General features: G+C 53.5%; 1 protein-coding gene across 2 annotated transcripts; it reads left to right on the top strand.

Moving 5' to 3' along the window:
• Positions 1-107: 107 nt before the first annotated feature.
• Positions 108-26,271, top strand: LOC140912370 (integrin alpha-D). 2 transcript variants are annotated; one of them, XM_073346645.2, is made up of 30 exons: positions 108-266; positions 2,999-3,113; positions 3,258-3,361; positions 3,580-3,644; positions 3,958-4,072; positions 4,515-4,645; positions 4,903-5,048; positions 5,508-5,661; positions 7,235-7,385; positions 7,762-7,835; positions 7,931-8,060; positions 8,216-8,364; positions 9,812-9,952; positions 10,265-10,471; positions 10,882-11,012; positions 18,646-18,803; positions 18,974-19,128; positions 19,293-19,424; positions 20,009-20,082; positions 21,296-21,437; positions 21,723-21,836; positions 23,096-23,175; positions 23,332-23,415; positions 23,567-23,645; positions 23,894-24,001; positions 24,317-24,400; positions 24,577-24,690; positions 24,906-24,998; positions 25,176-25,286; positions 25,480-26,271. In XM_073346645.2, the coding sequence occupies exons 1-30, from the start codon at positions 230-232 to the stop codon at positions 25,600-25,602; spliced, it is 3,501 nt and encodes a 1,166-aa protein (XP_073202746.2). In that variant the 5' UTR covers positions 108-229; the 3' UTR covers positions 25,603-26,271. The 2 variants fall into 2 exon arrangements, with proteins under 2 accessions (XP_073202746.2, XP_073202745.2); XM_073346644.2 differs by having other exon boundaries at positions 3,255-3,361.
• The last annotated feature ends 1,613 nt before the right edge of the window (positions 26,272-27,884 follow it).

The following is a 27,884-nucleotide window of genomic DNA, read 5'->3' as shown; positions in this document are numbered from 1 at the left end:
CCTGTCTCCATTTAGCTGCGTGTGTGTCTGACTAGTTGGGTGTCTCAGTGTAGTTGCCTTTTTCTTTTCTCCATTCTGCTCCCTCCCTATAACACCCCTGAATCTGTCCCCCCTCGCCCCATCAGTGTTTCTCTTTTTGGGTATCACTTCTCTTTCCTCTGCACTCCGCTGCCTCCTCTCCAGGCAGCGCCCTTGAACCTCTCACTCCCCGCTCCTCACCCAGCACAGGATGGACCCCCTGCCTCTGCTCCTCTACCTGTGCGCAGGTAAGTGCCAGCCAGAGGGACTGGGAAATGCTGGGTTCCTCCACATGGGTGCCCGGCGAGTACCCCTCTGGCAGGGTGATGGGAGCAGCTGGACGGTCGGGACTCGTGGTCCTATCCCTGGCTGGCTCTGGGCGGGTGGGAGGGAGTGGGGTCTGGTGGGTTACAGCGGGGGACCTGTGCATCAGGAGTCCTAGGTTCTCTCCCCAAATTTGGGCGGGGAATGGGGCTCTAGTGGCTTAGAGGAGGGATGGAGGGCGCCGATAACCAGCATTCCTGGGTGCAGTTCCCTCTGTCTTCTGTTCCCCCAGACTCTCTGGGATGGGAGTGGGTCAGAGGTGCGACTCCCCTTCTCTGTGGGGCGTGTGTGCTCGGTAGGATGTGGGGCGAGGGTCCGGCGGATGCGAAGTGGATGCAGTGTTCGCAATTGCGCAATCCTGCTGTTAAACCACAGCCACTTCCCGCTGCTTCAACGTCACATCTCTCTTCTCTGTGAGTCCTGGACCCATCAGGGAATGGAGGGGGCTGACTTTGGGTTGGCTGAGAGTGAGGGGGATGGGCTGGAGATGGGGTCTGAAAAGGGATGAAGGGAAGAATGGGGGAGGCCACCTCAGCTCCTCCCCCATCCTCAGGTCCTTTATCCCCAGGCCCCACCCACCCAGTTTCACAATTCTGCACCCCGCTTTGCCCCATATCTGCTCCTCCTACAGCTCTGGGGGGTCTTTACTACCTCCCAGGCCTGGAGGGGGCAGCTCCCAGGGGATTCTTGCAGCGGGATGGCCACGCTGTGTGTTAGGGATTCACTCTTGCCACTGATGGGCTGTTTGGTGTATCTTGTGTGACATGAGTTTGGTGGGTCTCAGCTTGGGCTCCTATGGCACAAGCTTACCAGGCCACCCTGCATTAGCTGACAGACTCGGTCGAGAGACCGAGAACTGCCTGGGCCAAGGAGCTCCCACTGCGATGCTGTGGCCAATCCTTGGAGGCAGAAGAAGGGGAAACTCGAGTAGGAGCAGAGAGGTTATTTTACCTCTGTATTTGCTCATGATGCGAGTGCTGCTGGAATCCTGTTCTGCCAGTTCTGGTGCCCACAGTTGAAGAAGGATGTTGATGAATTGGGGAGGGCTCAAGAGAACAGCCATGAGAATGATCAAAGCATTAGGAAATCTGCCTGATGGATTGAGCTCCTTGAGTCTATCGCTATTTAGATTAACAAAGCAAAGGCCAAGGGGTGATGACCTCAGTCTATAAGTACCTGCGTGGGGAACAAATATTTGATGATGGGCTCTTCAATCTAGCAGAGGAGGGTGTAACATGATCCATGGCTGGAAGCTGAAGCTAGACAACTTCAGACTGGAAATGAGATGTAACATTTCTAACACTGAGAGGAGTTAACCACTGGAACAATTTACCAGGGGTCGTGGTGGATTCCCCGTCACTGGCAATTTTACATCAAGATTGGATCTTTTTCTAAATGTTCCAGTCTAGTTCAAACAGGGATTAATTTAGAGAAGCTCTCTGGCTCCTGTTACACAGGAAGTCAGGGTAGATGAACACAGCAGTTCCTTCTGGCGTTCTATTCTGTAATTCTGTGAAGGTTGATCTGCCCCTGCGACCCTACAGAAAGTCCCCCTCCCCCCGTGAATCCGGGTCGGCAAGAGATAAATCAAGGGCTTCATTCACCAGTGCTAAACACACTCCTTAGATTTCTTCTTCACATGGAAGTTTCTGCTGCTATGCAAATGAATGCATGGGCAATTTGCATAAAATGGCCATCCAGGGCTAGACACAAAGGAAACTTGAATGAACTGGTGGGGAGGGGCTGGTTGTCAGGACTCCTGGGTTCTATCCCCAGCTCTAAGAGGGGAGTGGGGTCTGGTGCTCAGTCTCAGAAAGGTTTTGGAATGAACTTGCTAAGGGTACAGCTAATGATGAGACTTTACATAGGGTAATTAACACTATTACCATCAGGTGGGCAGGACATTCCCGATCAACTCCAGCGAAACTTATGTCGCTCAGAGGTGTGGTTGTCTCATACCCCTGAGTAACACAAGTTTTGCCGCCGTAAGTGGTAGTGCAGACTTGGCTCGTGACTGCAAATAAAGCCGACATTTTTAACAGGAAGCGTAATTCACCCTTGGAACAGTTTGCCATGAGTTGTGGTGGATTCTCCATCACTGGACATTTAAAATCATGATTGGACGTTTTTCTGAAAGACCTGCCGTAGTTCAATCAGGAATTAATGCAGGGAAGTTCTCTGGCCTGTGTTATCCGGGAGGTCAGACTAGACGATCACAATGGTCCCTTCCGGCCTTGGAATCTATCAGTCTATGAAGTCTCTGATCTGACCCTGGTACCCCGACAGGAAGTGCACCCGCTATGGATCAGCGTCAGGGAAGCTGATGGAGACAAATCTAGGGCTCCCTTCACCAGCATTAGCTCCACTCTTGATATTTATTTTTAAGCGGGAGTGACTGGCACTATGCAAATAAATGCAGGGAATGATTTGCATAATATAGGCCTTGAGGACTAGGGAGCAGGTGGTGAGGAGCTGGGAGTCAGGACACCTGGGTTCTATCCCTGGCTTGGGAGAGGAGTGGGATTTGTTGAGTTAGAGCGGGGTGTGTGTGTGTGGAATTCAGTCCCGTAGCCAGAAGGAGCCGGCCCCTCAGCCCCAAACACTGGCCCGTTCTCCATAGGGGAAGCTCTAACTGGTGACTGTTTAACCCCTGCAGCGCTGACACCAAGCCATGAGTTCAGTGTGGACGTGGAAGGACCCATCACCTTCCAGGAGGCAGCAGCGGGGTTTGGGCAGAGCGTGGTGCAGTTCGGGAGTGCCAGCACTCGGGGGTAAGGGCCTAACATGGGCTCAGGGCCCCACATAATTCATGCCCAATGCTAAGGGGCTTGTCTGGCTGGGCTGCCCCTCGTGGGACCCACTCCCCTGGGTGTGATGGGGCATCTCCCTAACCCCCCTCTGCTCTCTCCCAGCAGGCTGATCGTCGGGGCCCCGCAGCAGATAGGAGGCGTGAATGAAACTGGCAAAGTCTACAAGTGTGACCCGGGTTCCAGACGCTGCCAGGAGATCCTCATCCAGAGTAGGGGGCACCCTGTGCTGTGGGGTGCAGCAAGAGGATTGGAGTGGGAGTCAGGACTCCTGGGTTCTGTCCCCAGCTCTGGGAGGGAGTGAGGTGGGGTGGGGTCTAGTGGTTAGAGTGGGGGGAGCTGGGAGTCAGGAATCCTTGGTTCTATACTGTGCTCTGGGACAGGAATGGAGTTTATTTTCTCACCCTGGTGTGCTTCTCTCCCCTGTCAGGACCCCCCGATGCCATGAAGATGTCCCTCGGTTTGTCTCTGGCTTCCCGAGGCTCCCAGTTCCTGGTAGGTACCACACCCAGGGGAAATGGGTGCTGGGAGTGGGGTGCTGGGAGTGGGGTCCAACATTTACTCCCTCATCATTCCAGGATTCCTTCAAAAAACCCTGCGTGAACTAGCAGGGAGCGTTGGAACCAGGTGATGCCATCGTGTGGGTCCCGTCTGCCCCAGGGGGCTCCCCTGCCCTTGCAGGGCCTTTCCCTGCATATCTATGGGGAGGGAGCAGACCCCTGGCTCCCCCACCAGACTCCTGGCTCCCCCACCCTCAGTGCTCTGTTCAGAGGGGCACCTACTGATCCCGTGCCTTCTCGTGCCCCAGGTGTGCGGCCCCACGGTGCACCGGGCCTGCGGGGAGAACATGTACGTCAACGGCTACTGCTTCCTCCTGGACCAGAGCCTCCGGCAGATCCAGCGCATCCCAGACACCCAGCCAGGTGAGGGGTAACACAGGGGTGTGGGGGGGACCTATGCTCTGGGGTCACGGGTGGGTACAAGGGACATGGGAAGTTGGAGGGGAGATGGGTCTAGATGGGTCTGATATGGGTTGGGATACCAGGCTAGGTGGGCCCATTAGTTTGATTCAGGAAGTCAGTTGGAGCTGGGAGTCAGGACTCCTGGGTTCTGTCCCAGCTCTGGGAGGGGGAGGGGTGTATTTTTTTCATCCCAGTGCATGTCATGCTCTACACTCAGGACCCCTCCATGGCAGGGATGGGATGATATTGCGACAGAGGGGCCCATTGGTCTGATCCGGGGTTGCAGGGAGGGGGCAGGATACCAAGTTAGATGGACCCATTGGTCTGGTCTAGCTCTTTCTACTGGGTTTTCTCCATGTTTGTGGAGTTGAGTCAGGATGTATTTCTTTCCTGTCCCTCTCAGAGTGCCCCAGACGTGCCACAGACATAGCGCTCCTCGTCGACGGCTCGGGCAGCATCGCACCTGAAGACTTTGGAAAAATGAAGACGTTTCTCTCTGAGATCATGAAGCGTTTCCGCAGCACCGACACGCAGGTAATGGGCAGAAGCTGAACCCTGACTACGTACCCTGCCTCTCGCAGTCAGTGCTGACCCCAATACCCCAGTGCGGCGCTAGGGGGCGCTGTGCTGCAGGGGGAGCAGTAAAGGATTTTGCATCCAAAACCAGGAAAAAATTCCCACAGAACCACTACGTCCCGACTGCCTCAGCCCTTAACTGAGTCTGACGCCTGCTTTTCTTACCCTCCACCCCTGGGGTTGTTTTTCTCTCTTCTCCCTGCCTCCCCTTGCAGTTCGCCCTCATGCAGTACTCCGATAAATTTCAATTGCACTTCGACTTCATGGAGTACAGGAGAAGTCATGACCCCGATCACCTCGTCTGGAGGATTGAGCAGCTTCGTGGAACGACGTACACGGCCACAGCCATCTGGAAAGTCGTGTAGGTATTGCCCTCCTCCCAGTGCTGACTCCACAGGGAATGGGCTGTAAGGACATGTGAGCTAAGGGAAAGGACTCAGGACCACTGGGTTCTATCCCCAGCTGTAGGAAGGGACTGGGGACTAGTGGTTAGAGCAGGGGGGCTGGGCATCAGGACTCCTGGGCTCTGTCCCCACTCCGGGAGGTGGGTGGGCATTAGTAGGTTAGAGCGGGGAGGGAGATGCTGCGAGCAAGGGCTCCAGGGATCTATTGCCAGCTCTGAGCTTCTGTTGCGGTGTGATTTTAAGCAAGTCACAGCCCCGCCGAGTGCCTCAATTTCTCCGTTGGTTAAATAGAGGCAATGACAGTGGCCTCCTTTGTAAAGGACTTTGAGATCTGCAATGCCAAAGCAGTGGACGAGCGCTAGGTGTTATTACGTATCAATAACCCTCCCAGACGTTCCCCACCCCCCCTTTTCCAGGCGGGAGCTGTTCACCTCTGGGAAAGGCGCTCGGGATGAGGCCACCAAGTTTCTCATTGTGATCACAGATGGGAATAAATACGGAGACCCGCTTTCTTATTCAGACGCCATCCCCGAGGCTGAGAGAGCTGGCATCATCCGCTACGCCATCGGGGTGAGCTGCGGCTGTGTGGAGAACTAGTAGGGATCTGAGCCCATGTCCAGGTTCTCATTAGATAAGGGAAAAGAACTGACCCAGGGTTGTAACTGGGTCAACGTGTGACGTTATAGGAGAGCTGGAGCTCCTCTCTTGTTCAGGTTGAGCAGAGCTGTCTAGTTACAGGTTGGGTTTTCTGCCTGCCCTACGGTCCACGTGCTGACTCAGATTGCCATGAAATTTGGAATTCCTCATGGGGACACAGGTTAGGATTTGGGGTCACTTGAACTAGGGGCTCCTGACATACAGCCCCCCAGTTAAACAGCAAAATCACCCAGTTCTAATAGTTTTTTCTGCACACACCTGGGGCTCAAACAACGGCTCTGATCCTCCCCAAACTGGTGTCAGTCACTTGACATTTGTCTCCATGAAACTGCTGAGCCAAAGAGATTGAAATGAGCATCAGCAGCAAGATAAAGGGCAAGTCTACACGACAAACTTAAATCGACTTAAGTTACCTTGTCACACAGCCACCTCAGTAATTCAATAATTTTTTCATGTGCACATTATCCTCCTTCTGTTGGTGGTGCGCGTCCTCACGAGGAGCGCTTGTACCAACTTAACTGTCAGTGTGGGGCATGATGGGGCCCTGACAGCCAGCGCCCGCAGGCGATATAAGCAATGTGGTGCCTATGCGGACACTGCACCGACTTGACTACATTGAGCTCAGTGCACCGGCTCTTGCGGAAGTGGAGTTATGAAGTCGGTGTGGTGGACGAGTTACAGGGGTGGGAGCTACATTTTAGCGAGGCCGCTTACAGAGTTAGGTCGACGTAAGTCCTACATCAACAAACTCGGGTTTAGAATCATAGATTCCCAGGCCAGAAGTGACTTTTGCAGTCATCTAGTCTGAGCTCCCGTGGAGCACAGGCCAGAGAACTGCCCCAAATAATCCCTGCTGAAACCAGAGCAGATCTCTTAGAAAACCAGCGAGTCTTGAGGTAAAAATTGCCAGGGATGGAGAATCCACCACGGCCCGTGGTGAGCTGCTCCAAGGGTTAATTCCCCTCACAGTTAAACCTGAGACCTTCTTTCCAATCTGAATGGGTGTAAATTCTGTTTCCAGCCATTGGATCTTGTTCGACCTTTGTCTGCTGCTTACCGGGAGGTGCCTGACTCCACCTCTGAACTGACTGCACACAACCCACCCGGACTAGCGCAGTGGTCCCGGCCCTTCACCCCTTGCCCTGAGGTGTCCCTCGGAGACATTGCCTGCACTCACCCCTCACTACGCCCTGGAGGTTGAGTCATGCTGGGCCCCAGAACGCTGACAATCCCCATGGCAAGGAGACACCTGTGCCCTGCTGCTGGTACAACCGACACAATTCGGTGCTGAAATGAGGCAGGCTCCATAACTCCAGGCTCCAGCGGCCCGCCACCCCCCACTGACCAGAGTGGCACATGGCGCTGGCTGAGCCATGCCTCTCTAGGGCCCAGCAGGGCTCGGGGCGGGTGGGTGTTGGCCCAGGGCTCTGGGCTGTGACTGATCCCATGCCCTGGTCTCTCCTGTACCTCCCTCTACGCCGTGAAGGTTGGTGAGGCCTTCTCCAGAGCTACTGCCCAACGGGAGCTCCAGGAGATCGCCTCTGAGCCCACCAAGGAGCACGTCTTCCGGGTGGACAATTTCGATGCCCTCCAGGGCATCCAGAACCAGCTGAAGGAGAAGATATTCGGTATCGAAGGTACCAAAGCCAGGGGAGGGGCTGCACTGACCCTGGGGCTCTAGAAATGTGTTTTGAAGGCTGAGATGGGACGGGGAGCTGCTGGGAATCCAGAGCCCAAATAGGCCCCAAATATTCTCTCTTTCCCCATTCAACATGTATCCATTAATCTTCCTCCCTAAATGTCCCTGATGCCTTTCTCATCCTGGGGCCCCCGGGCAGGGGACTGGCTGGCTCAAGGAGCTGAGGAATGGGATACGGGGCCTTTTCTCTCAGGGGCCCTGGATCCAATCCAGCCTCGAGGGTGGGGAGACGGGCTGGCTCAGGGAATGGGACACGGTTCCTTTACTGTCTATGATGATCTCTCCTGTGTCTGTCTGTCTGTTTCTGTCCCCAGGCACCCAGTCTCAGAGCGGCAGCTCCTTCCAGCTGGAGATGTCCCAGGAAGGATTCAGCTCCCTGCTGTCCCCTGTGAGTGACGCCTGGCACCAGGGTGTGTCTAGTAAATACATGCTGTGCTGTCTGTTCCCTGTAATCGGTCCCCTTTGCCGTCCCTGTCGGTTTAGAACGGGCCTGTGCTGGGAGCGGTGGGAACCTATGACTGGTCCGGTGGGATATACCTGTATGGGAGTGGCGCGGAGCCGAGCTTCATCAACGTATCCAGAAACTCCACTGACATGAATGATGCTTACCTCGGTAAGAACAAACCCACCGAGCTTCCCTTACCTATTTAAACAGCCCCCGTGCCCCGCCCCAGAGGTGGCTGCATCTCAGTTCTGGGAAAGTTCTGTGCAGCACTGTTGTAGGGCTGTTTCCCATCTCACCTCCCCACGTCCCTCTCTTCCTTTGAGGTTATTCGTCTCAGGTCATCACAGCCAATGGGCAGAGCAGCTACGTGGTCGGGGCCCCTCGCTACCAACATGCTGGCAAAGTGATCCTGTTCTTCCGAGATAGCAAGGGTGGGAAATGGACACCCACATCAGAGGTGCTGGGAAAACAGGTACGGGGAATGTTACTGGTAATATGGAGTGTGGGTGTGAGAGAGAGAGGGCTGGAGGAAGCCTGTAAGATTTTGACATGGTGTAATATTTGTGTTTGGATTCACCTTCAGGAACGATTCAGTCAGAGAGCCTCAGGCAGGGGATAAACTTGACTGGTTTAGGGAATTGCGCCGCAGCTGACATTCAGCATCTCTCCAATATCCCACTGCTGTTACCTTCACTTACAGTCTAGATAGAGCTCATGAGACCGATACAGATAGAGGCCCAGACATACCAAGGGACTTAGGCGTTGTGATGCTGCAGGGAGGCACCTACCCCTGCCAGTAATCCATGAACGGGGGGAAGATAGGCACTCTTCCACCTAGCTCAAACGTTGGGCCTCATCCAGTAGGCAGGCTCAGAGCCACCACGATCTTCACAAACCAGCCGGAGGAGAAGAGGGAGCGCCTCCCTTATTGATGGTGGTTAGATTTCTCACCTAGGACGTGAACAACCCCTGGTTTGAGTCCCTGCTTTGCCTGATGAGGAAGAAGGCTTTAACCAGGGCTCTGCTGTCTCTCAGGGAGTGCCCTGACCACTGGGCCTTAGGGTGGTTGTGATTTGTACACATTGTGCAGCCCAACTGATATTTAATTAGTCAATTAATTTGGAATAACTTTAACAGTCAAGACCGAGGGAGCCCACAGCTCAGGGGTTAGGGCATTGACTTAAGAAATAGCAGACCCCTGTTCAAGTCCTTCTCCTCTGACCACATGTACCAGATGGTGCCCTACAGGTGGAGGAGTGTTTGTCTTCCCTCAGTTTGTGGATCCTGCTTGATTGTGGTGGGAAATGGGCAACTGGCTGCCTAGAGTAAGACAGGAGTGCACATGCCCTGCCCTTGAGGCAGCAACATAAGGAGCTTCTACTGCAAAAACATAGGCACCAAGTCAGGTTAGGCACCTAAAGGGTCAGCAGCAGCCATGCAGAGGTTTTGTGAATCTCAGTGCACCTAAGTCTGGGGGTTAGGCACATAAGTACCTTTGTGGATCTGGGCTAGAGAGACTCAGGCAAGGAAAATTACATTACTAGTGATATCAGCAGTGTTCGAAAAGGATCACACTACACTAACGAAGTGAATTTCTCCAAGATCTAACTGCCTATACGTTCCAGTGGAACAGAACTTACAAGAGTGACTCAGTCAGTGAATAAACTTTACTCGTGCTAGAACAGCCGCTAGAAAGAACTGCACCACAACTAGCATTCAGCGTCTCTCCGAGATCTAGCTGCCTCATTGTGCAAGAACCCTTTCAGCAACAGCACCACCCGCTGTGCAGCGAGAGGGTGCGACTGAGGATGGAATGAGGATTGGGACTGAATCCTCAGCCCCAGAGGGTGAGAAGGGTCCCAGTGGGAGAAGAAGGAGGAGGTGACTAAATGAAAGGGGTGACTTATCTGCCTCTCCAGATTGGCTCATATTTTGGGGGTACACTGTGCGCTGTGGACCTCGACAGAGATGGGAACACGGACCTGGTTCTAATCGGAGCCCTCATGTACCATACACCTCTGAATGGAGGACGGGTCTATAACTGCCTGATTAACTGGCCGGTAAGAAAGAGGATGGAGCCAGGGGGAAGATGGATGGCCTGGGGTTCTTCTTTGCCTGCACTGCCATGGGGTTGTGATGCTGGGACAATTAGCATGGCAGTAACAGGCGCGGTGCTCCAGGAAGTAGGATGGGGGGGATCATTCAGGAAAGCTTTTCCCTGACAGTCAGTTCTGGCCCTGATGCCCCAGAGCGGTGCCAAGGAGCGCTTTGCTGCAGAGAGAGGGAAAGACAGTCAGTAGGGGCCGGGGTACTCTCTGCTGGAAGTCAGTGCTGATCCTTTCCCCATGTGTTTCCTTCGATGGGGCCTGCAGAGGATGGCATTGATCTGCACCAAGACACTGCAGGGGCAGATGGGGCAGGCTTTCGGGCGCTTTGGGGCCAGCATGTCAGAAATCGGGGACACCAGCGGGGACGGACAGACGGATGTGGCCATCGGGGCCCCCATGGAGAGCGACAATAGCGGGGCCTTGTACATCTTCCATGGGGAAAAGGGAGGACTCAATCCCCAGTATAGACAGGTGAGCCCAGCCCGTGTGAGGAGGGGTCACCAGAAAGCCCCGAAGAGACATGATGGGGCCCCATAGCCCCCTAGTGCCTATTAGCCTGTAGCTGCCACTTTCCCATCCCTCACCCTCCGCTGCCCCCTAGTGCCCATTATACAGAACAGCCACCCCTTCCCCTCCCTCACCCTCCGCTGCCCCCTAGTGCCCATTGTACAGTACAGCCGCCCCTTTCCCACCCCTCACCCTCCACTGCCCCCTAGTGCCCATTGTACAGTACAGCCGCCCCTTTCCTACCTCTTACCCTCCGCTGCCCCCTAGTGCCCATTGTACAGTACAGCCACCCCTCACTCTCCACAGCCCCCTAGTGCCCATTGTACAGAACAGACGCCCCTTTCCCACCCCTTGCTGTTCTCTCTGCCCCACAGCGCATCGAGGGGTCACAGTTTCCCAGCAGGCTGCACTACTTTGGCCAGGCCGTCAGTGGTGGGACAGACCTGACGAGGGACGGACTGCCAGACATCGCGGTGGGGGCAGAAGGGCAGGTCCTGCTGCTGAGGTGAGTTACTCTGTGTCGTTGCGCTGCTCCACATGGCAGTCTCAGGCCTTGTCGATGCTACAGAGTTTTTTTGATAGAAGTTCTGTCCGCGATTAAGAAGCGCGATAATTTCACCGCTATTGCATGTTCACACTACGCTCCTTGTGTCGGCAGAGCACATCCACATTTGGTGGTCTGGCACTGACAGTGAGAGCAGGGCTCTGGGTGGGTACCTATCCCAGGGTGCGACTCGCCACATTCTGCAGCTAGGAATTGTGGGAAGGCGGAGTGGATCGCAGCGCCTCATGGGTGCTCGCTCAGCGTCCCATGATGCATTGTTTTCTGTCCCAGCATTCCATGGGCTTCCGACCAATTTTAGTGGCATTTTTAACACCCCCTGTTTACTGTGCGCCCGCCATCTCTGTGTGAAAGAATGGACCCCGCAATGCTCTCTACTGTTGTGGTCACTGCTTTGAACACACCGGAGCTGGTCAGGCAGTACATCGTGAGCACCCAATCTGTACAGTAATAGGAAGGGGTACTTCTCTGAGGTATGGCAGGCGCTTCTTGATCACTGCAGGCATTTCACTGACATCAGCACAGGGTGGTCCAGGAAGGTGCATGATGCACGCATCTTAAAAAACTCTGGTCTGTACAGAAAGGAGTAAGCAAGGACTTTCTTTCCACACCAGAAGATTCCAGTGGGGGATTTTGAAATGCCCACAGTGTTCCTGGGAGACCCAGCCTACCCCTTACACCCATGGCTCATGAAGCCTTACTCGGGAAAACCTGGACTGCAGCAAGGAGCGCTTCAACAATAGGCTGAGTAGGTGCAGAATTCTCCTGGAATGTGCTTTGGCAGGTTAAGAGCGCGCTAGCGATGCCTTTATGGCAGGTTAGATCTAAGTGAGAAAAAGAATTCAATGGTCATAGCTGACTGCTGACTGAGGCAAGATTTTGAGATTGCGAACCAGTAATGTGTATTTCTATACAGCAATCTGCCATGCTTCATTAAACTCAATTATCTTATTTGACCTAGCACTTGCGTTGATTCCTGACTGGGATTTCTAGTAAGCAAATGACTAGAATGCATGTAAATATTACTAGCAGCAACAATCACTATGTGTAGGCATGGGTGGTCGGTGAACTGGGGGCTTGGGGGTGCTATCCCCTGGCCTAGCCCACCCGTTCTACTCAGGGCTCTACCCCTCCCGCGCCTCCCTTCCCTGCCAGAGCCCCCCCGCACACGAACACACACAAGCCCTGAGCGCCGGGCAGGTGATGCAAGCAGCGGCTCCAGCTGCCTGGCATCCCTAGCTGCAGGCTGGCCCCCACTAACCCCAGCCCCAGAGCTCCTCTGTCACTTTTATCATCCTCTCTTGGGCCTTTAGAATGTGCTCCTCACACCTCTTTCTGTCCCATCTTTCCACTTCTCTCAGCACCATGCGTTCTTTTTTTTCTGACTCAGAGGATTGGAGCATCTCTCTGAACACATCCTCCTTGCTCCACCTTGGTTGCTTCCTTATCTGGAGTAGGTGCTCTGCTGGTGTGTAGTGGGGTCCCCTGAATGCCACATCTGCAGATGCACAGGAAACAGTGCACAGAAGCATGATAGGTTTCAGAGTAGCAGCCGTGTTAGTCTGTATTTGCAAAAAGAATAGGAGTACTTGTGGCACCTTAGAGACTAACAAATTTATTTGAGCATAAGCTTTCATGAGCTAAAGCTCACTTCATCGGATGCATGTAGTGGAAAATACAGTGGGGAGATTTATATACACAGAGAACATGAAACAATGGGTGTTACCATACTCACTGTAAGGAGAGTGATCAGGTAAGGTGAGCTATTACCAGCAGGAGAGCGGGGAGATGCAGGGGGGTCTTTTTGCAGTGATAATCAAGGTAGGCCATTTCTAGCAGTTGACAAGAACGTGTGAAGAACAGTGGGGAGTGGGGAGGGAATAAACTTGGGGAAATAGTTTTACTTTGTGTAATGACCGATCCACTCCCAGTCTCTATTCAAGCCTAAGTTAATCGTATCCAGTTTGCAAATTAATTCCAATTCAGCAGTCTCTCGTTGGAGTCTGTTTTTGAAGTTATTTTATTGAAGTATTGCCACTTTTAGGTCTGTAATCGAGTGATCAGAGAGATTGAAGTGTTCTCCAACTGGTTTTTGAATGTTATAATTCTTGACGTCTGATTTGTGTCCATTTATTCTTTTATGTAGAGACTGTCCAGTTTGACCAATGTACATGGCAGAGGGGCATTGCTGGCACATGATGGCATATATCACATTGGTAGATGTGCAGGTGAACGAGCCTCTGATATTGTGGCTGATGTGATTAGGCCCTATGATGGTGTCCCCTGGATAGATATGTGGACACAGTTGGCAACGGGCTTTGTTGCAAGGATAGGTTCCTGGGTTAGTGGTTCTGTGGTGTGGTGTGTGGTTGCTGGTGAGTATTTGCTTCAGGTTGGCGGGCTGTCTGTAAGCAAGGACTGGCCTGTCTCCCAAGATCTGTGAGAGTGATGGGTCGTCCTTCAGGATAGGTTGTAGATCCTTGATGATACATTGGAGAGGTTTTAGTTGGGGGCTGAAGGTGACGGCTAGTGGCGTTCTGTTATTTTCTTTGTTGGGCCTGTCCTGTAGTAGGTGACTTCTGGGTATTCTTCTGTCTCTGTCAATCTGTTTCTTCACTTCAGCAGGTGGGTATTGTAGTTGTAAGAATGCTTGATAGAGATCTTGTAGGTGTTTGTCTCTATCTGAGGGGTTGGAACAAATGCGGTTGTATCGTAGAGCTTGGCTGTAAACAATGGATCGTGTGGTGTGGTCTGGATGAAAGCTGGAGCCATGTAGGTAGGAATAGCGGTCAGTAGGTTTCCAGTATAGGGTGGTGTTTGTGTGACCATTGCTTATTAGCACCGTAGTGTCCAGGAAGTGGATCTCTTGTGCGGACTGGTCCAGGCTGAGGTTGATAGTGGGATGGAAATTGTTGAAATCATGGTGGAATTCCTCAAGGACTTCTTTTCCATGGGTCCAGATGATGAAGATGTCATCAATGTAGTGCAAGTAGAGTAGGGGAATTAGGGGACGAGAGGAAGCGTTGTTCTAAGTCAGCCATAAAAATGTTGGCATACTGTGTGGCCATGCGGGTACCCATAGCAGTGCCGCTGATTTGAAGGTATACATTGTCCCCAAATGTGAAATAGTTATCGGTGAGGACAAAGTCACAAAGTTCAGCCACCAGGTTTGCCGTGACATGATCAGGGATACTGTTTGTGACGGCTTGTAGTCCATCTTTGTGTGGAATGTTGGTGTAGAGGGCTTCTACATCCATAGTGGCCAGGATGGTGTTATCAGGAAGATCACCAATGGATTGTAGTTTCCTCAGGAAGTCAGTGGTGTTTCGAAGATAGCTGGGAGTGCTGGTAGTGTAGGGCCTGAGCAGGGAGTCTACATAGCCAGACAATCCTGCTGTCAGGGTGCCAATGCGTGAGATGATGGGGCGTCCAGGATTTCCAGGTTTATGGATCTTGGGTAGTAGATAGAATGCCCCAGGTCGGAGTTCCAGGGGTGTGTCTGTGCGGATTTGTTCTTGTGCTTTTTCAGGGAGTTTCTTGAGCAAATGTTGTAGTTTCTTTTTGTAACCCTCAGTGGGATCAGAGGGTAATGGCTTGTAGAAAGTGGTGTTGGAGAGCTGCCGAGCAGCCTCTTGTTCATATTCCAACCTATATATGATGACAACAGAACCTCTTTTGTCAGCCTTTTTGATTAGGATGTCAGAGTTGTTTCTGAGGCTGTGAATGGCATTGTATTCTGCACGGCTGAGGTTATGGGGAAAGTGATGCTGCTTTTCCACAATTTCAGCCCGTGGACGTCGGTGGAAGCACTCTATGTAGAAGTCCAATCTGTTGTTTCAACCTTCAGGAGGAGTCCACCCAGAATCCTTCTTTTTGTAGTCTTGGTAGGAAGGTCTCTGTGGGTTAGTATGTTACTCAGAGGTGTGTTGGAAATATTCCTTGAGTAGGAGGTGTCGAAAATAGGATTCTAGGTCACCACAGAACTGTATCATGTTCCTGGGGGTGGAGGGACAGAAGGAGAGGCCCCGAGATAGGACAGATTCTTCTGCTGGGCTGAGTATAGTTGGATAGATTAACAATATTGCTGGGTGGGTTAAAGGAACCACTGTTGTGGCCCCTTGTGGCATGTAGTAGTTTAGTGTCCTTTTTCTTTTGTAGAGAAGCAAAGTGTGTGTTGTAAATGGCTTGTCTAGTTTTTGTAAAGTCCAGCCATGAGGAGGTTTGTGTGGAAGGTTGTTTTTTTATGAGAGTATCCAGTTCTGAGAGCTCATTCTTAATCTTTCCCTGTTTGCTGTAGAGGATGTTGATCAGGTGGTTCTGCAGTTTCTTTGAGAGCGTGTGGCACAAGCTGTCAGCATAGTCTGTGTGGTATGTAGATTGTGATGGATTTTTTACCTTCAGTCCTTTCGATATGATGTCCATCTGTTTGCATTTGGAAAGGAAGATGATGTCTGTCTGTATCTGTATGAGTTTTTTCATGAAGTTGATAAATTTCCACTCCATACGGCTAAATTCAGTGCCTTGCATAATGACAGGTTTCAGAGTAGCAGCCGTGTTAGTCTGTATCCGCAAAAAGAAAAGGAGGACTTGTTGCACCTTAGAGACTAACAAATTTATTTGAGCATAAGCTTTCGTGAGCTACAGCTCACTTCATCGGATTCATTCAGTGTTGTTTCATGTTCTCTGTGTATATAAATCTCCCCACTGTATTTTCCACTGAATGCATCTGATGAAGTGAGTTGTAGCTCATGAAAGCTTTTGCTCAAATAAATTTGTTAGTCTCTAAGGTGCCACAAGTACTCCTTTTCTAGAAGCATGATAGTTAGTTCATGCACAGCATTGAATCATTACAGTGAAATACACCTCTTGTAACATACCAATCACTTTCTCAATGTACCTTGGCAAGCACACATCTCAACAAACACTGTAAACATGGTGAGTATGGCCTAGGTGCGGGGTGGACATTCAAAATGGGGCAAAGGGTGTTGATGATGCTTTCAGAGGATCAGTGAAGGGGACTGGGGACAATATTGTAAATTCTGCCACCATTTTCCACAGGCAGGTGTCAGTGAAGCTGATAGCTCATTCCTGAGGGTAAGCAAGGGCACATCTACTGCCTGCATCCAGGCTCAGACCAGGTCCCTATGCTGCTCACCTGTGTGCCTCTTTGGTCCCTGCACAAGTGATTGCCAAGTGGTGCGGGAAAATTTCCTACAATGGGGAAGGAACAAAGCAGCTCTGCCAAGGAACCTTTGGCAGAGGATTGGCAAGAACCTCCAGGGTAGTTTCCTAGAGATCTCTCTGGAGGATTCCCATGAAATCTAGATGTGCATCAGCACCCTCTTCTGCTGCATTGCTAAGCTGCACAGGGAAAGCTGGTCTTGCACATTTCTATCTCTTCCTTCACCCACCACTACAGTATTCAGAGCAAAGGACAGCTGTCTGCCATGTAATCGAGCAGTATCTGCTCAAAAAGATCACTCACCAGGGGTCTCCTCTCCTGCATCGTGCTCGCCGGAGACAGACTGCTGGGACTGGCTCCACCCCTCTGGAGTGGAAAAGAGTTCCTGACTCACCATGGTACTGGACGACCCTGCCATGGGGTCCAAAATGTCCTCCAACTTGACCTCCTCATCCACCACTTCGTCCTCAGGGTTAGGTCCACTTTCCATTCCCTCCCGCCCCATCAAAGTGTCCACGGGGCTCTTGGTGGTGGAGATGGGGTTGCCACCTAGGATGGTGTCCAACTGCTTGTAGAAGCGGCCGCTCTTTGTTGCAACACCGGAGCGAGGGTTTGCCTCCCTTGCCTTCTGGTCCGCCTGCCTCAGCTCCTTTATCTTCGCTCTGCACTGCACCGTGTCCCGATTTGTAGCTCTTCTCACATATGCCATGAGAAATCTGCCTGTAGGTCTTGAAGTTGTGGCTGCAGAGCAGCGGGGTTCGAACCGCTGATTAGAGCGGTCAGGTCGTAGATTTGCCAAATTTCTAGTCACACAGAACCGAATGCCTGCCTCTTCCCTGAGGCCCTATCCCTGCCCTCCCCCTTCCCCAAAGCCCCGCCCCCGCTCACTACATTCCCCCTCCATCGGTGGCTCGCTCTCCCCCACCCTCGCTCACTCTCACTGGGCTGGGGCAGGAGTTGGGGTGTGAGAGGGGGTGAGGGATCTAACTGGGGGTGTGGGCTCCAGGGTGGGGCCAATAATGAGGGGTTCAGGATGCGGGAGGGGGCTCGGCCTGGGGCAGGGAGTTGGGGTGTGTGAGGGCTCCGGGTGTGGTGCAGGATCTGGGGTACGGCTGGAGATGAGGGGTTTGGCTTGTTGGCGGGGCTCCAGGCTGGGGTGTGGGGTTGAGGGATTTGGAGTGAGGGAGGGGGCTGTGGGTTGAGGCAGAGGGTTGGGTTGCAGGAGGGGTTGAGGGCTGTGGGCTGGGGGTGCTAGCTATGGGGTAGGAACGGGGTGAGGAGTTCAAGGTGTGGGAGGGAGCTCTGGGCTGGGGCAAGGGGTTGGGGTGCAGAGGGGGTGAGGGCTCTGGGCTGGGGTTGCTGGCTCTGGGGTGGGGCTACGGATGAGGGGTTTGGAGTACAAGAGGGGACTCTGGGTCGGGGGGGCTCAGGGCTGGGGCACGGGGTTGGGAATCAGGATTGGGACATGGACTGACCTCTGGTGGCTCCTGCTCAGCAGTGCAGTGGGGGCGGGGGGGGGGGGTAAGGCAGGCTCTCCTACTGCCATGCGTACCCCAGAAACAGCCAGCAGGTCTGGGTCCTAGGTGGGGGGACAGGAGGCTTCACACACCACTCTTGCCACCGGCACCGCCCCCCTCCCCCCGGCCCCAGCTCCCATTGGCCGGGGAGTGCAGAGCCAGCACTCAGAGAACGTGCCCCCCTGCCCCAGAGGCCAGACCTTCTGGCCAATTCTGGGGCACAGCCCAGTGCCAGCCAGGACAGGAAGGGACTAGCCGGCCTTAGAGCTGCAGCACCCCCGACCGGACTTTTAACGGCCACCTGGTCAGCAGTGCTGACAGGAGCCGCCAGGGTCCCTTTTCGACCGGTTGTTCCATTTGAAAATCGGACACCTGGTCACTCTCTCAGGAAGGGCATTGTGGGACATCTCCTGGGGGCCAATCACAGCAACATGACCAAGCACAGTCTTTACACTGGCACTTTGTCGACAAAACTTTGCCGCAAAAAGGTCAAAGCCTCTCGTCGAGGTGGTTTTACGTTGTCGGCAAAACAGGAGAGTTTTGTCGCCATAAGTCACATTGTCGTGTGTAAACCTCCAGTGTTTTGTGGACAAATGCTGCCTTTTGTAGAAAAAATCTCTACAGTGTAGACAAGGCCGTAGTATTCTGAGTGTGAGTGTCTGTGACTGCTGCCCCCAGCTGGAGAATGGCACAAGGACAGCTCTGCTGCTCCCTTCTCTGCCCCCCAGCATCTCCTCTAGCAGAGCTGCGTGTCCATAACCCATCTCCCTGGGGTGCTGTGAGCACATCCAGGCTGGGTGGGAGGCTCAGGGGAGGGAGGGGGCCTGGCTCCATTGCAGAGAGCAGCTGGGTGACGGTTCTGTTCCTCCCATGGCAGGTCCCGGCCCGTGCTCAGAGTTGGGGTCTCCATCAGCTTCCAGCCCCACACGATCCCAACCTCAGCCTTCAACTGCCAGGGGCAGGAGCAGCTCAACACGGAGGCCAGCAGGGCAGAGGTCTGCTTCACTGTCACTAAGACCACCAGGGACAGCCTAGGTCAGACCAAACCCACGCCCCCCCATTCCCCTCCCCTCTGAGTGAGCCAGTCCCCTGTCCTGGAGATGGATCGGAACCACCACCCCCTAGAAGGGCAAAGCCCTGTGTCCCATTTCCCCTTGAAGTTCCTGCTCTCAACTTCTCTGTCCCTCGTTTCCCTTTCCCCGTAGGTGACAGGATCTCCAGCACCATCCAGTACAGCCTGGCTCTGGACCCCGGGCGGACAAAGATCCGAGCCGCCTTCAACTCCATCGGCCCCATCCTGAGCAGGGAACTGCAGCTCGGCATCGAGACGAGATGTGAGATGTACCGGATAACGTTTTCTGTGAGTGTGGGGGGTCCTAACTCCTTCCCCTCCCACTGTGTCTGCCCCTCCAACTCTGCCCCTTGCTCCCAAATCACCCAGAGAACAAACCTCTCTCCTGGTCCCACCCAGCCCCCAGCCCCCCTTTCCCTTCAGGGGTCCGACATGTCTTTCTGTCTCCCCAGCTCTGCCCAGAGGACACCCTGACCCCCATAACCCTGCGTCTCAACTACACCCTGATGGGGGAGCCCATCTCTACCGCTAGCAACCTCAAACCCATCCTGAGCGAGGACTCCGCGACGGTGTCTGCAGGCTGGGTAAGCTGCCAGAGCCAGGCCCTGCGGTGGGTTTGCTGCAGGGATTGAACCAGTGACCGTGGGGTTTGAATGCAAGAGTCTGGAAAATTCAGAGGCAGCAACAGCCTCCTAATCCCCTTTACACAGCACAGCCACTCGAGGGTGGCAGATGGATGCTGAGTTTGCCTTGGCATCTCCCCTCCATGGGAACATTCCAACTTCTCCTCAAAGCTCCCAAAATTTCTGTCCAAAAACCCAAATATTTTGGCTAAAAAAATGATTTTTACGAGACAATTGTCAATATTTATTATGGCCAGGGCCCCCTAGAGTGGAAAGATCCCATGTCCTGTTCCCCATCCCCCTCAGCTGGCCAGTCCTCCAGTCGTGGCACTCCTAGAAGTGTGAAACTGCCCCTGGGCAGAGGGTGAGATTGAAGGGTGGGGTGCGGGGGGCTGATGATGGGTTTATCTGTCCCCCAGTGCAAGGGGCTGGGAGGTGCTGGGGTAACAGGAGGGTCCCTGGGTCCCCACAGTGTCACTCCGGCAGGTGGTGCTGCAGACCCCTCTCCAGCCACTCTGATTCTGTTCTCCTGGGTCTCCAACCAGCTCCCGTTTCAGAAGGACTGTGGCACAGATGACCGCTGCGATGACCAGTTAGAAATCTCCTTCAATTTCTCTGGGTAAATCACTGAATCCTCCCTCCAAAAACACCTACCATGATGGGACACATTTGGTTTGATCACGCTTCGGATCTTCCACATCCAGCTGGAGATCTTGTTAGATTTCCAGTGCTGATGGATGGGGGGTGAGAAGGGTTGCCCCCTCCCACTCCGGGGTGCCCCCTGATGTACTGGGGATAGCAGTGAGCCCGCTGGTTCCACCAGCCTGGGCTCCCTTACACTGTTTTGCTGAGCCAGGCCCTCAAGCCTCCTCCAGCACACACCCAGGTAGGGACACACCCAGCTGCAGAAAGACACAGACACTGAAATCAGCTCTGCATGGGAAGAATCAGCTCGGGAATTGTCCGGCACGCAAGTAGACACAGGAGTGTAAACCCGAAATTGTATTGTCTTGCGCTACACAGAAAACTGTACAGCGTAAGCTCATGAAAATCACCCCCTCCCTCAATGTGAAGGAAGATATGCACAGCTTTTTGCCCCCCAGTTATGACTTGCACAAACTGGTTTAGAGAAAACAAACACACGTTTAATAACTACAAAGGATAGATTTTAAGTGATTATAAGGGATAGAAAACAGATCAAAGCAGATTACTGAGCAAATAAAACAAACATGCAAACTAAGTTTAATACACTAAAGAAACTGGCTATGAGTAGTAATTTCTCACCGTAAATGTTGTTTTAAGCAGGTTGCAGTGTTTCTTGTAGACAAACCGCTCTTTCTTGTAGCTTCAAACCCCAGATATTCCTTTCACAGGCCAGACACCTTCTAGCCTGGGTCCAGTCCTTTCTTCCCCAGATCAATCTTAGGTATTTTCAGCAGTCATCTTGGGCAGAGATTTAGTGAAGAACCAGCCCTGATAAATTCACTTCCCTGCCTTATATAGGATTTACATGTGGCAGGAATCCTTTGTTTCCCTGTTTGAGCCCCATCCCCAAACAAATAGGACAATCACATTCAGTAAATCATCACCTTTCCAGTGATACTGCACGTGACCCATCTTGCATAAAATACAAATTAGTTATGCCATATTCATATCACAACAGTAGCTCTATGAAGAATATGGGGCGTAGTGTCACAGGGTGCACTGCTGTGGGGAAGATACACCGCTGGAAGCTCACAGCGCTGGGGTCCCCGGGTGGACACTGATAGAAAAAGTTCACAGAGCATCCAGGGCACTGCCCTGAGGAAGCTCACCCCTTTCTCCCGCCTTAGCTTGAGCACCCTGGTGGTGGGCGTTACCCCCGAACTCAACACCACCGTCTCCATCCAGAATTATGGGGAGAATTCCTACAGCACCACGGTGCAGTTCCTCTACCCAGCCGCGCTGTCCTACCGCCGGGTCCTGCTGCTCCAGGTACCCCAATGAACACCAGGCATGAGGGGCAGGCTCTGCAGTGGGGAGCCATGCTGCAGGGAGTGGACAGGGAACTCAGCAGGGGTTGCTGAGCTGCAGGGAGCAGGTGGGGGGCTCGATAGAGGAGCTGAGTTGTGGGGAGCGGGGGGCTCAGCGGGGGGCGCCAAGCTGCAGGGAGCATGCCAGGTGGGGCTCGGCAGGGGTGCTGAGTTGCAGGGAGTGTGCAGGGGGCTTATCAGGGGTGCTGTGGTCTACTTCTCTCACTGGCTGGTCTCTCATGGTCAGTCTAACAGGAGGGCCGTGGCCGTTAAGTGCAGCTCGGCCGTGGGCTCCGAGGAACAGACTCAGAGGAACAGCACCTGCCACATCAACTACCCCATCTTCTGGAGTGGAGCTGAGGTAGGGATGGGCCCTGGCCTCAGCCCTGTCATGTGAACTTCCCAGGTGTGAGCGAGGGTTGCCAGGCATCCAGTTTTTGACTGGAATGACCGGTCGAAAAGGGACCCTGGCAGCGCCGATAAGCACCGCTGACCGGGCTGTTAAAAGTATGGTTGGCGGTGCAGCGAGGCGAAGCCAGGCTCCCTGCCTGCCCTGGCTGCACGGGGCTCCTGGAGGTGGCCGGCATGTCTCTGAAGCCCTCTGAGGCAGGGGAGATCAGGGAAGCTCTGTGCGCTGCCCACCCACCCCCTTCCCGCCAGTGCTGGCTCCGCAGCTCCTTTTGGCCGGGAACCACAGTGAATGGGAGCTGTGGGGGTGGCGCCTGTGGGAGTTGGTAGCATGCACTGCACAGAGCTGCCTGCTCGCGCCTCTGCCTGGTGGCCCGGACCTTTCGGGAGCAGCATGGAGCCAGGGCAGGCAGGGAGCCCACATTAATCCCACTGCACTGGTAACTGGGTGCTGCCTGAGGTTAGCCCGCATCCCAAACCCGCTCCTGCAGGCCATCTCCCTACTCCATTTCTGACCCTACCCCAAACCCTGCATCCCCAGCTGGAGCCCTCACCCCCTCCCACACCCCAATTCCCTGCCCCAGCCCAGTGAAAGTGAGTGAGGGTGGAGAACGGCAAGCAACTGAGGGATGGGGGCTGGAGTGTGTAGGGGTGGGGGCCTCAGAAAAGGGGTAGGGGAGGGGGAAGGGTGTTCGGTTTTGTGCAATTAGAAAGTTGGCAACCCTAGTGAGATCCCAGCTGGGAGCAGAGAGGGGCAGTTCCCTGGGGTCAGCCCAGCCCGTGACAAGCGATGTGCTGGGGAAAGTGCCCCGGGGAGCCTGGAGAGTCATTGCAAACAGAGTCCTGAGGTCACTCCGGGGCTGGGGTCAGGCCCTGCCAGGGCTGCAAACCAAAGGCCAGACTTTGTGGGGGCTGGAAATCAGGCCTCACTGGGTGGAGAGAAGGGGAGGGGCTGTTCCCTCCCCCCTTTGGGGTCCTAAAAAGGTTAATGGGGTGTTGCCATGACACGGAGTGGGTTGAGGTCTCTGGATCCCAAACCAGATTAGTGCTCTCTGTGGACAGGGACAGGGTCATGTTAACACCTTTGCCTCCATCTAAGTTCATACAACAGTCCCCCTGGTCCCCTGTGCCTCCCCGCTCTCCACGCCCCACAGTCTCTGGCAGTTCCCCAGGCCCTGAGCCCAGCAGCTCTCACCCCCGTGTGTTTTCCAGGCCGTCTTCGTGGCCACCTTCGACGTCTCCTCTGAGGCCGACCTGGGGGACAGGCTGCAGATCACGGCCAAGGCCAGCAGGTGAGGGGGCCGTGCAGGGCCAGGGGTCAGGGTGGGGGCAGTGGGAGGGGGCCGTGCAGGGAACAGGGCAGGGCAGAGGCCTGTCATGCAGCCTCCCCACCCAGTTATCTGCCTGAGTCTCCTCACGTCTCTGCCCTTTGCCCTCCCCTCCCCCAGTGACAATGGCGGCCCCATCACCCAGCGCATGATTCACCGGGCGGAGCTGCCGGTCAAGTACGGCATCTTCGTCATCCTCACCAGGTAGGTCAGTGCGGAGACAGAGGGGAGAGCGCCCCCTGCTGGGGCCCCATCCCCGCCCCCTGCAGCACAGCGTCCCCACCCACCGCCACTCTCCAGCCCCATCCATCACACTCCCGTCTCTCTCCTTCCTTCCGTCCTTTTCCTCCCCCAGCCTCGAGGAGTCGACCAAGTACGTCAACTTCTCTTCCAAGGAGGCAGGGACAAGTGTGCCAGTGACACATCGGTACGAGGTGAGGCCAGCAGCACAGAGTGCGAGGGGGGAGATGGGGCAAGAGGGAGGGAGTGGAAGCGGTTGAATGGGATCTAGTGGGTTAGAGCACGGAGAGATGAAGGTGGGGGTGAGCAGGAAGCCAGGACTCCTGGGTTCTACCCCCAGCTCTGGCAGGGGAGTGGAGTCTGAGGGTCAGAGCGGGGGCTGGCAATCAGATCTCCTGGGTTCTCTTCCTGCAATGCCCTATGACGAGTCTTTTTTTTTCAGGTCAAGAACCTGCGGCAGCGAAGCGTCCCCATCTCGGTCACGTTCCAGTTCCCCGTGGAGCTGAGCGGGGTCCGGGTGTGGGACGCCTCTGAGGTCGTCCCCTCCAAGGTACTTGCCTCTCCCTGCCCTTGTGTGTGTGAGATGGGCCCAGTGATGCTGGCTCTGCCCTACAGCGCCCCCTGCTTGGACAGGCTGCCTAGGGGGAAAGACCGCTGCCCAGCCTCTGAACCAGCCAATCCCCTTCCTTGGGGCTGTATTGGAGCCAGCGACCCCTAGTGGGAAAAGGCCCAATGTCCCATTCCCCACTGCCCTGAGCCAGCCAGTTCCCTTCCCTGGGGACAGATTGGCCCTGATGCCCCCTAGAGGGAAGGTCCCATGACCCATTCCCACCTCTGTTAATACCGTGTCTCTCTCCCTCCCCAGCCCCAGCTGGCTCAGTGTGTCGGTGAGGCTGAAACACCCGGTTCAAAGGACTTTGTGAAGAAGATGAGCGAGCGCCCCCTGCTGGTGAGTACAGGCTGGTGCTGGTCCCAGAAGCCCTTTCCCCTTGGCACTAACACAGACAATGCGTGGGGGGCTGGGCTGCGGGAGGGACCCCTGCTATGGACAGACCCAGACCCCCATGGCCATGCTGAGACCCTGCATACCCTCCTCCTTACCTGTCAATATCCTTCCACCCCCAGGACTGCTCTGTGGCCATCTGTAAGAAGATCCGGTGCAGCATCACCTCCCTGGAAATGCAGCAGCCGCTGGAGTTCATGATCAAAGGAAGCGTCAGCTTCCACTGGGTCTCCCAGGTATGAGAGCTACTACTGCTTCCCAGCCCCAGGCAAGAGATCCTCCTAACATGAACATCCCCCATGCCTCTCCCCAGAGATGGCTCCATCTCAGTGCTGAGCAAGGGATTGCTCCTGTGTGAATGGCCTGTAAATTGCTCTGGGTCCCTCTGGGATGATGCTCCGGGCTGGTTTGTGTCATTTCCAATCAGGGACAGTGAATTTTTCTGTTCCAGACTCAGCAGCAGAAAGTGAGTCTCGTGAGTGAGGCCCAGATTGAATATGAGGAGAAGAAATACACCCAGAAGGAGGGATTTGTCCAGCGCCAGGTACCAGAGTGACTGCACCCAGGATAGAGAAAGCATCGGCTAGTGGTTAGAGCTGGGAGCCAGGACTCCTGGGTCCTGTCCCTGCTCTGGGAGGAAGTGGGGTCTGGGGATTTAGAGCAGGGGTGGATGATGGTGCCAGGACTCCTGGGTCCCCATCTCACAGCTCCTCTCCCCCAGGTGCAGACGGTGGTGGAGCGCTCCGAGGTCTATAACTACCTGCCCATCATCGTGGGCAGCAGCGTGGGGGGCCTGGTCCTGCTGGCTCTCATCACTGCAGCCCTCTACAAGGTGAGTGGGGCAGGGCTCTAACCCCTCCCCTACAGCCCATCACCCTCGGGGAGGGGCCTGTGGCTCTCCCAGCTCATGGAGGAGGTACAAGGATTTTTCCTTCATAGGTTCTCACAGCCCATCCCTCCTGCTCCTCCAGCATGAGCCTGTCTCTGTCTGCCTCTCACCATCTCCCCTCTTTGTCTCCTTCCAGTTCGGCTTCTTCAAGCGCCAGTACAAGCAGATGATGCAGGACACTGTGGAGGGTGAGGGGGCTGGCCCAACCCAGAGCGCCTCCACTGGCAACCCCCCTGCTTCCGATGTTCCCTTGAAATAGCCCCCCCATTCGCCAATGCCCCCAGCTTCGCCTCCCTCTGCGCTGCTCCAGATTCACCCCTGCCCGCTTATGTTGCTACCTCCAAGATGCAGAAAGACCAACCACTGTCCACCCTCCCACCAACAAAATGCATCCTTGTGCCAACTAGAGCCAATCGTTACTCAAATTAGGCTTGGCCGAATTCTACTGATCTTTTTATAATTTTGATGGAGAATTATCCAACGTAATTATCCTGCAAGCAGCCCGAGCGACACTAGCATTACCACAAGTTTTATGCATATTCAGGTGGGACTCTAATAAGTTCTCCCGCAACAATTTTTGTTCGTTGTCTAGCTGCACATTTTGATTATTGATGGAAATAGTGTATCGTTGGTTTGTGCATGTGTGTGCGGTGAAACTGGTGTTTGCTGACAATTACCCCCTGCCCACCTTCCCCATCTAATTCACTACTCCTGAAGAGAGAAAGGAAGTATTTGCTGGACACAGAGGAAGGGGGCCTGACCTACACGGTTTGGTCGGGAAGGCTGCTGAAAGCATGTGGTGAGACACTTTGGTTGAATCTGATACAGTTTTGTTAAGTTAGGCGCTCGGAAACGTTTCGTCTTTTATTTTCTTTGTAACCATTGCTGACTTTTATGCCTCATTACTTGGACTCACTTGAAATCTCTCTATGTGGCTAATAAAGTTGTTTTATTGTTTTATCTAATCCAGCATGTTTGAATAGAAGTGTCTGGGTAATTCCATTGGGGGTGACAAGTTGTATGCGTAGCATACTCTTAAAAGAATAATGGACTTAATATAATTTGTAGTGTCCAGGAGAGGGCAGTACAGGACATAGCTTTCTGGGACAAAATCTAAGACTGGTGATGTGTTGGGGTTACCCTGCTGTATAACCCAGGCTGGTGAGAGCCAGAGTGTAACCCAGGTCTGGCTGGCAGGCTGCAGTTACACACAGACACTCAGGGTATGACTGGTGTGCTCTTAGGCTGTTTGTGAGTGGCCCAGCTGGGAGCTATTTCATCGAGGCTTCGTAAGGCACCCTAGATTGCAGAGCTCCTCATTAGTCTTGCATACCACAGATGCATAAATAGGGGTATCTCAAGCAGGAGTAAAGGGGTTCTATTCCCTCTGTGTTTGGCACTGGTGTGACTGCTGTTGGAGTGCTGGGTCCATTTCTGGTGCCTAAAACTCAAGAAAGATGTTTCTAAATTGGAGAGGGGTCAGAGAAGAGCCATGAGAATGATTAGAAAACATGCCTAATACTGATCGACTCAAAGAGCTCAGTATGTTTAGCTTAATAAAGAGAAGATTAAGGGGTGACTTGATTATCCTCAACACATAGCTGTCACAGTATTTAGCCAAACAGTGTCTTGTAAGGCATGATATAAGAACTGGTGACATATTGGCCATGGATATCATTGCGTGATGTACATGTGGGCTGTGTCCAACTGGGATTCTCTGAGTTACCAACCTCTCCCATATTAGCGTCATCTGCAAATTTTATAAGCATTCTCTCCACTCCATTATCCAAGTCATTAACAAAAACATTGACTAGTACCAGACCCAGGACTGACTCCTGCGGGACCCCACTAGATACGTCCTCCCAGCTGGACAGCAAAGCATTGATAACTACTCTTTGAGTACAATCTTTCAACTAGTTATGCACCCACATTATAGTAATTTCATCTAGACCACATTTCCCCAGCTTGCTTATGAGACTGTCATGTGGGACTGTGTCAAAAGCCTTACTAAAATCAGGATATATTGCATCTACTGCTTTCCCCTTATCCGGTAGGCCAATAATCCTGTTATGAAGGAAATTAGGTTTGTTTGGCATGATTTGTTCTTGACAAATCCAGGCTGGCTATTCCTTATAATCCTATTATCCTTCAGATGCTTCAGAATGGGTTGGTTAATAATTTATTCGAGTATCTTTCAGGTCTATACTTCTCTGAGTTGTCCTTATTCCTCTTTTTATGGATAGGTACAATATTTGCCCTTTTCCAGTCCTCCAGGATCTCTCCCATCCTCCACAAGTTCTCAAAGGTAATAATGAATGGCTCAGAGATCTCTTCAGCCCATTTTTAAAGTATTATGGGATGAATTTCATTGGGCCCTGCCAATTTGACTATGTCTAATCTATCTAACTATTTTTTAACCTGTTTTTTCCCTATTTTGGCTTGCATTGCTCCCTCTTTGTTCTTAATATTAGTTGTGTTCAGTATCTGGTTTTGTCTTTTTAGTGAAGACTGAAGCAAAAGAGTTTGCTTTCCGGCCTGTAA

The sequence above is a fragment of the Lepidochelys kempii genome, chromosome 6 (genome assembly GCF_965140285.1).
Source record: "Lepidochelys kempii isolate rLepKem1 chromosome 6, rLepKem1.hap1, whole genome shotgun sequence".
Classification (NCBI taxonomy): Eukaryota; Metazoa; Chordata; order Testudines; family Cheloniidae; genus Lepidochelys; species Lepidochelys kempii.
The sequence above is the reverse complement of the archived record's forward strand: the minus strand, read 5'-3'. Positions and strand labels throughout refer to the sequence as shown.